A 12,500-nucleotide genomic window follows, 5' to 3' on the forward strand; every position below is an offset into this window, starting at 1 on the left:
TGCTCTCATCTCCATCTCTTCTAAATCCTTCTGTACCCCTGCGCCCTTCAACTATTTTCTTATCTTCATTATTGGAACATCTGTGTTCGTCTTTATATCTGTGATGACTGGTTGCGGGTACTCAAGGTGTAATCTATAATCCCAGCCGTCTATTGCATACTTCTTGGCATCCTTTTACCGTGACCAGCGATCAGTCGTCCCCTGCTTCCTCTCCTTTTTCTCGAATCTTCGTACTAATCCATGGTGTCTGGATTTTTCTTTCATGTATAATCTCACTGCAGCCGTAATCTTCTCGCCCTCCCGGCTCTATTACTCTTGAGTCCCCGTCCTCCTAGCTTTTCTTGGTAGGATTATCATCGATAGCTGTTGAGCCTAGCGGGTGGCTTACCACCATTCTCTCGAAGTCACCTTTCTTGATTCTCTGACTAGCCTTTGTTAGTCCCATAATCGCCAACAATGGGTTGTCATTAAATAGGTAAGCAACAGGCATTGCAAACTGAATTGTTCGCAACCATCTGTAAATCAGTCACCAACGTCATTTCGGAAAATATCTGTTCGGAAGACGATTTGAGATTCTAAGCATTTTCGGAACATTTGTTGTTGTAAAATTTCTTGCTTGCCTGCATGTACTAGGGAGATTTTCGAACAATCCAAAAAAATGGTATAATTGCCCCATTTTTTCACGGATTTTTACCCTAAAAAGGTCACCAAGAATTTTCGGGGAGCTCTCTTTCCTGGCTGAAATTTTCGGAAAGGTAAGTTTTGATCCCTGTAAATTTCGGATCACTAGACTTTCAGGTAGGAAATCCGAACAGATGAGATGCTATGTTTAAGTGGTGGTTGAACTATATTCTCGTTGGGTGCTCCTGTGTAATCAGACCTGCGGCTAGACCAAATCAATGATAATCTTTGTATATATGCAATCTCTAGAACTCAGGTGTCCATCCTGCTTGATGTTCTCCATGATTCCAAGGAACTTGTAATGTGATCCCTGCTTGAGGCAATCTACAAATTCCTCTTCTCCTACGCAGATAACGTTAGTTTTCTGAGTCCCATTTTAAGTTACCCTTCTTCAAATGTACCACTGAACACTTTGTGTTCGTTCCAATGCAATCCAACATCCTTCACGCAAGACTTTAATTTCGGCTTTGCCACTCTTCTCAATTTCCCTTCCGATGCAGCATAAAACTTGAGATCATCATGTAAAGCAAGTGTGTGATCTTCTGCCCAATTGGCTTAGAGATTCTGTAGCCTTCCGTCGCACTCAGCATCCATAACATCGGGTTAATACAGAGGGTGGACAGTCTTGGACAGAGTGCGTCTCCCTGGGGAAGACCTCTTTTTGAACATAATCACTTCTGATGTTTCATAGCCTTGCTCGGTTCTTGCTGAGATCTTGGTCAGTCCAACTCATTGTTAGCTTTTGAATCGTCTTGCAGAGCCAGAGTGGGAATTTGTGTAGTGAGAAAAAATCTATCAGCCATCGGTGATATCGGTGATCGTAAGCTTTTCTTACATCTACCCATGCCATGCTTACATTTCTCTTTCCACGCTGGCTGTCTTGGCCACACTATCCAATCAATTAATAAGTTGTCAACAGTGCCAGCGCATCCCTCTTAGCGCCTCGTTGGTCTCCTTGCATAAGCCCATATTTGTTAAGATATTTATCAGTGGGTTTATAATAATAATAATAATAATAATATAATAATAATAATAGTATATAATAATAATAATCATTTTTTTTTTCTATTTTTTTTTAATTACACTTGTCAAACACTTATAACATGAGCCTCTGGCTCGGGAGAATGGGAAACCACTCCCCGTATACTTGATCTAAAATAAATTATCCTATCCTATCATATTGCACCGGAAGTTAGGCTTCTCAGAACTACCTCTTCAAAAGAAGAATTTGAAGAATACATCGCACTATTCAAACAAAGATCGGCCACAGAGGTTATCTGGATAACCTCGTGAACATGTCGTTATCTGAAGTCAATTTTAGCGAAAGAATGTCTGCTCTAAGGCTTTTACGGTGCATATGCTTGTTGATATTCTTTTTCTATTTACGTCGGATGCCCTGGCAGACCACGTCCTAAAATTCGTGTGAGTATCGTTTGTACCATAATCAGATTTGATAATTAGCCACGTGCCTGTCACGAAGCTCTTTGCTTGATATTGCCATGTCGGAGATACAACATGGACGTCTCTTCATTTTCACGCGAAAGGTAATCGGAAGAGCTCACACGGACTTCCCAACACACACACTACTTCCCTTCTTCGAATTACTGCGTTCTCGGACTGAATTCGCAAAAAAAAGTACCCTTCAAATGATCGTCGTCTGCTCTAAGAGCTAGCAACTTAAGCCTCCTTTGAAATCGATTTTGTTGATCAAAAGCGATAGAAAGTTGAAGAACGCAAGAATATTACACCTCTTGCTTTCATTTCCGGTTCAAACTGTTCATAAATGTAGCCAAAATTGCTTTTATTGCATATGAGCACATGCAAATAAGATACAAATAAGATAGATTCGCTCGAAGTCCCAAAGGAAATGTTGTATTGTCATCACACTTAACCTTTCTTAACGCTTTTACCACGTCCCTCGTGACCCTCTGTTGGCTTCAGGGATCAGTGACATTTGCAAACAACCTTCACATTTTACACAAACAGCAGCATCCCACGTAGACGCAACGATGTGTCTTGTTTTTATTTGAACATTGTTAACTTTGATTGTTTTTTGCTGTGCATATCATACGTGCCTTTTTGTGAGTTGTAATACTAACAGCTTCTGTCCAAAAGGATAGCAGTCCACGTTTTGATAATTATTCAAGGCACAGCAACAACGCAATTTCCTTCTAGACAGCGGACGCTTGGAGTGAAAATTGCATAAATGATGAGTCCTTCAATCTAGAATCTACTTGATTAAGTATTTGATTGTGTTTGTTGCATAAATCAGCCAAAATTGAAACACTGAGGCCTTGACAAGTTACAAAGGTTATGGTAGCGGGGGATTTAACAATGAATGATTCCCCGCTGACCGGGGAAAATGGCAAAATTCAACACTTCATAAATGTTAAATAGGCCAGTTCAGTTTCGTACTCTCACGGTTAGACTGGATCTAGCATGAAATGGAGGTTAATGCTGGGGAAATAATTTGCATTTAAAAGATTCCCCCACGTTAGCCTCCATTTCATGCTCGATCCAATCCAACCGTTAGAATACGAAACTGGCCTATTCCCCGCCCTATCCCGCGGGTCGGGGGGTAGTGGTTTCAGTTGACTAGTGCACTAACGAGACCTTAAGTCATCTGGCCTTTAAACAACGGGGGCCTGGTCCCGGTTGTTCAAGAGCCGATTAATGCTAATCCCAGATTAGAAATTAACCAAGGAGTTTATTTTTCTACTCCCAAATGCTGTTCAACGCTGATATTCTGCAAAACTTTACATTAGAAGAAGTCAATCTTGAAAAACAAAAATAAGCTAACGAAACATACCAAAAAGTTGAAAACATGAAACAAAAGTTTACATTAATCCTGGATAAATTTAATCGGCTTTCGAACCCTGATGTACAGACGCTTCCACGCCTGTACCAAGCAAATGCTACGCGTTCCACACAGAGCCACATTAAAAGTTCGACTGAAAATTTACCACCACAACTTTAAATTTAAAAACTCCATCACTAGTATTCCTCTTGTTAAATTTTCCCTAAAGAATTTAATTAATTAAGAATCTTACTCCACAATGCAGAAATAAAAGAGAGCGTTTTTGGATCCTCACCTGAAAGAAGCTGGAATAGTGATGTTTCAGCTCCCTGCACAGAAAATGAAACACTTCGCTTTCACTTTCTCTTGCGCCACGAATGAAACCATAACTGTCCCTGAAGGTGCACGAAGCTGATCTACAAATTCAAACAGTATTCAACTCAAGAAACTTGAATTTACAACTGCTATAAATTGAGCTCGAGCAAGCACTGTTTTTTCTTACAGTTAGCCTTCTTTGAAGTAAAAAAAAAAACAAGAAAAAAAAGTGGCAAATTACAATCTCAACAAGGAAAAGAAGTTAGTGACAATAGGGCCATTTATACGGGAGAAAATAAGACGCGTCTTAGCTAAGACGCGTCTTAAATAGGACGCGAACTGTACCATTTATACGTTCGCGTCCTACATAGACGCGAAATCTCTTATAAATGGTTCGCGTGAGGTTCGTGTCTTATTTTTGATACAGCCTCATTTACATGCGAAGTTGCCATTAGCAACGCCGTTAAAAGCAATAACTTTGGTAAAGATCCAAGATGGCGCGCTGTAGCAAGAAACAAAAGCGTGCCGTCATTTTAAGAAGGAAGAGAATTCTTAAGATATGTTTTTTTCTCTTTTGTGAAGTCCTCTTTTCTTACGGTATTTCGACCGTATCTTGTCAACTTCTCTCTTTTCAAATCCTTTCTCGATCAACCCATCTCGGATGAAGGAATATACTTCTTCATTATAGAATGATAGTAAAAGGGAACACATAAGCTTAACCGGACAAACATGCCTGCTGTAGAGTCTTTTAATAAATCATTTATTCTACTTGGACTTTATCATTATAAATCTAGCACAACCCTCGAAGAATAACTGTTAATTAACAGTTACCACCTTTGTTCTTTTCATCCGCAAAACCCTTTCAATTCATTGAATTAAAACAAGAAGTAGCTTACTCCGGCGCTTGTCACACAGTTATCCAGTTGTTCCGCAATTGCCAATTCCGGGCAAAGGATGAGGAACTCTTTCTCCTCCACCAAGTCCACGAGTTTCTCTGTTTTGTTGGTGTTTTTGAGGCTGACTGGGAAGCCATTTTGTTAGCCTGGGTGACTTGTCAACGAAATGACGATTTGCTGTTGTCGTCACGCATGTGACAGGCATGCGCACTTGTAGTCCACGTCTTATTTAGGACGCGAACCCATTTATACGAGGAAGTTCACGTCTTATTTAAGACGCGGACAAAATAAGAACAGCCTAAAATTCTGTTCCAAGATAAGACGCGTCTTATGTAAGTCGCGTCTAAAATAAGACGCGAACACTTGTTTTGTACCATTTATACGAGCAGTTCGCGTCTATCTAAGACGCGTCTTAGCTAAGACGCGTCTTATTTTGTCCCGTATAAATGGCCCTATTATGTTTAGTTTCATAAGCGGAAATAAAGATTGCACACGGTCCGCTACACTGACCAATTGTGGAGTGCGCATTTTTCAAGAGAGATGTCAGCGATTCTCAAATCTTAAAAAGTTGTTTGTACGCGAGAGCAAGTAAGTTTTTAGGGCGCTTGAATCCGCGTCCGGCGATTAGTCATGTTATCGCAATTAGCGTCGACACGTTTCGTTCTTTTCAGATTTGTAATAACACTAGAGCAAATAATTAAAAACTGTAAGTCCCAGATTAACACAGCTATGCTACCAACCACGCCAATTTTCGGGTACTGATTTTCAGTGTTATCCGTTTTTTTAAATCAATTTACGAAATATTTTCTTCCAAATTTCAATGGTGATTCCGCCTTGTAAAGACACATCTGCGTCAAACCTATATTCGTTGATGCTGTCAAGTTTTACCAAAGGATTGATCATTAACAACGCGAAGCCTAGTTCCCTGCTTGCATAATACAACAGGACATCGAGGATTTTCTTTTAGAACCTTGTAAATATCATTGGGCAAACCAACATCTTGCCGTACTTATGAATAGTGGTTTTGTGTTTTTTGAGCGGATGGTTGTCGGTTTGTTCTTTTACTCATTGTGTAAGTCGGTATGTGAAGTCGCGAAGAAGTGAATTTGTTACTGTTGTTTTACAATGCGCCTGACAACCTCTTAAAAGGAAAACCAGTAAGATTTCAACTACACGCTCTCAAAAAGCACACATGCCCACCATGTAAACTCCGACAACCATTAACAGAACACGAGAAACAGGTAAAAAACAAATCAATCTTTATGTCGAAGTTTTCGTAGTCAGCTGGAAAGGTGGTCAAATAAAGAATTAAACGACAATTTTTCTTCACTGTTTTTGTGAAATTGCGCAACAGGCTACGAGATTTAATGTTGTTGCAATGCGTGTGGCTTATTTGAAAGGCTCTTTCAAGGCAAAAACACAAGTCAGACCACTGCATGATGCACAACAGCCAACAGATTGCTACATTCCCCAAGTTTAGCGGGATACTGCGAATGAAATTCTATAAAAAGAAGACCAACAAAAGACTCGGCTCGCCTTCGGTTTCCTCGTCAGGAAATTTCAAATAAATCTGAACAATGCACTCCTTAAAAAAGAAAAAAAAACAGTTTTTCTCACAAAGAAAGGGCACAGTGTACCAATAACCCGCCAAGACGTAATATTTGCATTTCTAGTTAGATAGTCCTTTAAAGACAGGAAACCCCCTCTACCTAGGAAATTGTGCTATTTTTAATGAACGACAGTTCAACTTTAATTGTCTGTGTTTCACTCCTCTCTAGAGGATGAATCGAGCTTATTATTATTATTATTATTATTATTATTATTATTATTATTATTATTACTTAAGCAGAGCTTTTTCGCACAAAATACAGCTTTTCTCAATTCAATTTTATTATCATGATTAACTGACAAAAATCGTAGGCAAAAAAAAGAAACCAAAATTAAACTTAACAAAACCGCGTTTTAAAGTAATTTTTCATTTTGCCAATCCAATACGATCATTGCCAAAATCAGCGTCCAGAACGCAAGAAAAAGGACTCGTTTACTTTAAGGGCCACCGACAACCAGTGTCCTTTGCGCGCCTTTGTTGTTGTTATTATCCGGGCAATTGAATCGGCCGGTTCGCTTCAGAAACATCCCGTGAAGAAGAACTTCTGCGAATTCGCTGTTCGATTTGTTTTTTAATCCAAACGCCTTCCTCCTTTCGTTCCATAATCTTAAGGTTGAAGTAGTGAGCCAAATAACATGGCGCTTTTCCTTCCTCGGCGGACGACCTTTCTTCACAGTTTTCATTCCGCTTTTAACACGAACACAACACCCAAATAACGCCAAAAATACAATATTTAAACATAAGGAAAATATTAACAAAGTTTGAAGCTACTGGGCATCCAAAACACGACGATGTGAGGCGATGGAATTTGACTTTTCAAGAAATGCTAGTTTCTGTATTACAGAAAATGGCGACGATAGCTTGCACGCCCGCAAAGACTTGTGGTTGTCGGTGGGCCTTTAAAGAAATTCAGTTCTAGAAAGTTTTGGAGGCAAAATGGTTGTAAGTTAGACTTCGCTTACGTAACCGGCCTAGCGATTAATTTCCAAAATTTATGAAAAATAAGATTGAAACCACTTCTTCGATATTCATATTCTTATTTACTGACTGATTATCTGCAAGGTCAATTTTTTTCTAGTATTAACAATAGTTCGTTCAACTTTCGGGTACTTTTAAAACAATTTTTTCAAGCGTATATTAAAAAAGAACGCTTCAGCTACGCACTTTCAGAACAAAAACAAAAATAAAATAACAAGAAGAAAGGAATACCAACCGATAGCTTAGTATACTGGAGCAATTACCAAGGACTATTTACACGAATGAGTAAATAAACTAATTGTGCATGACAACAGCGTCAACAGCGGATATAACACGCCAGGTGTTTGATATTAAGAATGATTATATAGATCGTTGTATATCTCAAAGATGAAAGTCCAAACTACCGCCTTTGCCAGGAAAAAAATATCTTTCTCATCATCCAGAGGGTAAGTTGGAGAACGTAAACGTAAAAATGCGAGGTAAAAGGCGCGCTATAATATAATATCAATTATCTTAATTCACCATCGGATTTTCGAGGGAAAACTTTCCGAGTATTTAACCACATGAATGACTATGGAGCCAGGCTTTCTGTAGTTATGCAATACCGCCTCTAATCAGCTTATTTGCGCCTTGACCCATTTCCCTTCAAAGACGGAGGCTACCTAAAGGAAATATTTTCTTGGTATTTTGAAATTGAAATTTTGAAATTTATACCGCGCAGTTTTTATATTTTGAATCCCACAAAAGCATGGACGATCTGAAGCTTGCGTGAAGCAGAGTGATCACTGACACTGGCTTTGCCAAATGCATCGTTTTCAGATTTGCAATGGTCTGAATAACATTCGCCAAGAAGTTACTTCAAAACTCGGTACTTGTTCAAATACTCTTGTGTAATCAAAAAGGGGTACTGAGACACATTTTCCTCACACAATTTTTCCTTCATACAATGCTTACTACTTCCCCACAAGAAAATTTTGCTTTAAACACGTCACCGCTTTGCTTTGACTTCAAGAATACAGCTTCAGTAGATTACAATATACGAAATCAGGGTAGGCTCGGAATCAGATGCCGTCTTCAAAATCCTCAGGTCATACCGACCTTCCTTGACCACCGACATTTGACAGGAAACAAGTTGTTGTATCATACAGAATTTATTCACTGCTCAGTGACCTTTTTTTCCTACACTGAAAAGTAAACGTGCTTCGTTAAACGCATCGTGCAAAATGGCTGACTCATCGAAAGAAAAAGACATATCTATTCTTTTCATGTGATGTTTGACGCTTTAGTTTCATCGAGGTCAGTCTCTATTTTCATGGGATTGTTGACAATAATTAGAAAGAAGAGAGTGCAACAAACCAAGACATAAATTAATGCATGTTTTTCTTGACAAGTTTCGCTGATCAGAAGGAATCTTCAATCAAATCAAATACGACAAGCTTTTAAAGTCCTCAAGGTGTAAAAGCAATATCGTGCGCAAGTGAAGAAAAATGTTTTGACATTAGGTGGATTTAAAACCAAACAAAGTACGTTTTGTTATAGAAAAAGAGAATAGAAATAGCAGGATATAAATAAATATAAAAATGACACACAGGTAGGACGGAAGCATGCAATTTAAGAAAGAAACGACATTCTTCTTGTCAGCTGTTGTTGTCATACGACGCGCTCCATGGTTGGCTAATGTTAGAGACCGCATTTTGCAATTTAGCCCTGTAAATTTCCAGGAGTGGTTTCGCGCAAGGTGTGTAACAGAAGAAGTTAACATGTGGCAGTATTGCTCAAACGAACGGGTTGTCTCGTTGACCATGACAGTGTCAATTTCTCCACGTGGCAAGTATTTTTGACAAGTTTTCCTTGCACCTGTATTCGTTAGAGAAAACGTGGCATGTTTTTCTTGACAAGTTTCGTTGATCTAAAACATCCGGTTTTCAAGAGTAATTTAGGGACAACACTTGAGGGTATCGTAACTTACTGTATGGACCAAAGACAAGGTTTAGTGCTGTCTCGGGTTTTTCTACGAGAAATAATTTTTTACAACAACGCTCATACGAAATGTGTCATACACCAGAATTTTTGATAAAATGAAAATGGAAAGAAAGGTCGGTTGTCGTATTATTATTATACACTAGCAAACAAAACTTGTCCAAGGAAACCTGGCAAATAAAACTTGACGATCGTCTATAACCGGCGTTAACAACAACAGCATGTCTTTAGAGCAAAATCAACAAAACGCCAACAAGAGCAAACACTCAGTGTGAAAAAACGTGACAAAATAATACCAAATATAAAGATGAATTTATCAACAGCGACTGGCGGATACTCAGGAAAAATACGAGTGATCCTTTGCAGGAATCGAACCTACGACCTTACGATTAATAGTTCGGATACTCTACCAGGCCACTGTGAGCTACAGGAGACCCATGGGAGCTGGGCACTCAAACTAGGTTCACTGCTGGCAATAGTCTCGATACACCTTGAGGAATGAAACTTGTCAAGAGGTGATATTGTGGCAAATGTATTCAAGTAGAGGCTAAATGTTATGCCCGGTGGCCGAAGAAAGAGATGAACTGATACATGGAAATTGGAAATTTAGAAACAAACATTCTGGTGTCTGAATACTTGTTAAATGACAGAGCGAGAAAACAAAATTATGTAAAAAAAATGCTTTTTATCGAGATCGAGATGCGCAATTTCTTGAAAACACCTGTATCTAATTTACATATCATAAAATAATGAACATCATCTCTTTGGCTAACAAACAGAGCAGAGCAGGTTTCATCACAGGTTACTCTCGAAAAACAGGCACGCAGAGGTTAACACTACTTGAAGTCGACGCTAAGTCAGCCTTAAGCAGGATTTCGCAGTGGCCCAGGAAATTGAGGTCTGCCCGTTCGAGTTCGCCTCTTGCATTCCGATCGATCAATAAATCAATCGATTTCGCCCCCTCCTCGCCCGTATCTCATGGAAGAAACAGCCCTGGTAGCAAGAAAGGTTTCGGCCCCAGTGGAACAAAGGATCGAAACTCACCGGATACGTCAGTATGTCCAGTGAATAAATCGACTGTTTTGACAGTGCGCCTAATCGGGCGATTAGCGATATCCACCTTTTGAACAATCGAGGCAAAGCAGAGTTACTCAACCCAGAAGAGAAGACATTCTGGAACTACAAATACGGTGGGGAGAGGGGGAGGTAACTCGAACGGACCGAACTCGACAGGGAGCAAAAGTATAACATTGGAAACACCCTTCCATTGCAGTGTTCTTAGACGAAGTAAGCTGATTTCTTACTTGGCACTATGCATACACTTATTTCCTCAACTGGATTTACACTTCAGCAAAATAAAACATTCTATGAGCATTAAAAACTCCATGCCATCCATATATTGTTCAAAGGGAGAGTATCATGGAATTGCGGATGTTCTAGCCATAACGAATGTCATCGTTTATAAGCCAATCTGAATCGACGTTAAGATTCGTGAGGGGAATTTACACTTACGCGTGAAAATTCTCGCTCAGCCATCTGCGAAGTCCACCGCCCTTAGATCAGCGGTCGGGATTTTTACATGTACGTGTAAATATCCCTCACGAATTACAACGTCGCTTCCGATTGGCTAATAAATGATACCATTCGTTACGGCTAGAATATGCGCAATACCGTGATACTATCCTTTAAGGCAAAATAATTTTAAATTCCTTTCTTGCTGATGTTAATCTTCGCCCCATGGTGTGAACAAATTATAAAGTACTCATTTGTTACGTTATTGCGGTCTTTTGCTCAATCAACGCCCCGCTTTCGTCTTTTGTTGCCTGTTTTTAATTCTGTCTCTTTGTGTCTTGCTTGTATTCAGAACAGGAAAAATTTCCCACCATATGCAAATACGCGGGCCAAGGACTCATTGCCGCAAACTTCAGCAGTTTGTAAGTACAATCTCCCTATTTTAATTTTTGTAATCCTTTCAGCTTTGATTTCGTATTTGTTTCATTTTCCCTTACTCATAATTCTCTCTTAAGTATTACCCAAAGCTCTGCTTGTGCTCAAAGAAAACCGTTAGACTCTAAAGAATTTCTGTGATGACCCGAGTCCTTGTAAATGGCCAGCCCTAATTCAGACTTCCAGACCAGACTCGTTGGCGATTATTAGCATGTTTCCATCGGCAACTTAATTACTCTCTTTGTTTTTCTCAGTTGTGACCAAAACCACCAATATACGCTTTCTAGCGTGAAACCAATAAGACCTTACAATGCTAATTTATTTTCATCGCTTACAGAAACTCTTCGCAAAGACAAGTGCTTCAAGTGATTAACCAGAGCGATGCGGAACGTCAGATCGTGGAGTTATAAAAGCTTCGCTGCCAAGTTGATTTTATGTTTTTCATGTTTTTGTGGCTCATGGGAACATAAAGTTGGAAGCGACGATGTTTCTTATCAAGCGGAAAGACGGGCAAATGAAATCAACAATGTCATTGAGTCTGAAGTTAAGCGGGACTTAAACAATCAAGAATTGCAGCTGTTTTCGTCTGGTTCTGAAAACCACACTGGATCAAGACAGAAAACTTTGAAAACTGACAGACCTCCTAACACGAAATATGCGGAAAAGAGACTAAAAGTCAACAGGGAGGAAATGAATTCCAGTTTGGATAGGAAATGTGTGCAAACAGAAGAAAGTGGCGTTGTCAACCAAAATCGACAGCTGCAGAAAGAAATTATGAGTGAGATTCACTCACACGGTCATGTTAAGGGCCCAGAGATGCACAGAAAAAGAAAAATAAGGCAGAAGCGAGACACGCACTCAACTGAATCAACATTCATAACACCCGAACCAGCGCCCGAGGGATCACCCGAGTCATCATATTCGGAGCCCTCAAAAACGTCGAAACCAAAGGCGTATCCCGAGCAAACATGGCCTGAGCCGGAACCAGAGTGGTCTTTGGCATTCAACGAATGGGACGACGCTTGGCCATTACACACCTACGGATTTGCTGTGATATTCACACTTATAGCGCTGGTCCCTCCGTTTGAGCTGCTCGGAATGTACCTTGACAAACCAAATTATCAGCCTTAAAAGCGACGCTACTTTCGACAATATTCATTTTTAGTTCCATTCGCGCATTTTCCTTATTCGTGGACCCTTACGGTTCAAGGAAACGCCTTCCTCTTGTAGTTAACCGATTGTTATTTTCTCTTGGACACCCGTGTATCATTTCTGCGTTGAGTCTGCTTCTCCTGGT

The 12,500-nt window shown here is 39.7% G+C and overlaps 1 protein-coding gene and 1 pseudogene across 2 annotated transcripts in view; one reads left to right on the plus strand and one right to left on the minus strand.

The window, feature by feature from the left end:
- The window catches only part of LOC138022082 (uncharacterized), an 88,828-nt gene that overhangs the window by 52,066 nt on the left and 24,262 nt on the right, over positions 1 to 12,500 (minus strand). For both annotated transcript variants that reach the window (XM_068869114.1, XM_068869105.1), the window contains exon 14: positions 3,774 to 3,894. In XM_068869114.1, coding sequence (XP_068725215.1) covers positions 3,774 to 3,894 — 121 coding nt within the window. The remainder of the gene's footprint in view (positions 1 to 3,773; positions 3,895 to 12,500) is intronic.
- LOC138022137 (proline-rich transmembrane protein 4-like) overlaps positions 1 to 12,500 on the plus strand; it is a 45,186-nt pseudogene that overhangs the window by 30,039 nt on the left and 2,647 nt on the right.

Source organism: Montipora capricornis, chromosome 2 (assembly GCF_036669925.1).
Source record: "Montipora capricornis isolate CH-2021 chromosome 2, ASM3666992v2, whole genome shotgun sequence".
In the NCBI taxonomy this organism is placed as follows: domain Eukaryota; kingdom Metazoa; phylum Cnidaria; class Anthozoa; order Scleractinia; family Acroporidae; genus Montipora; species Montipora capricornis.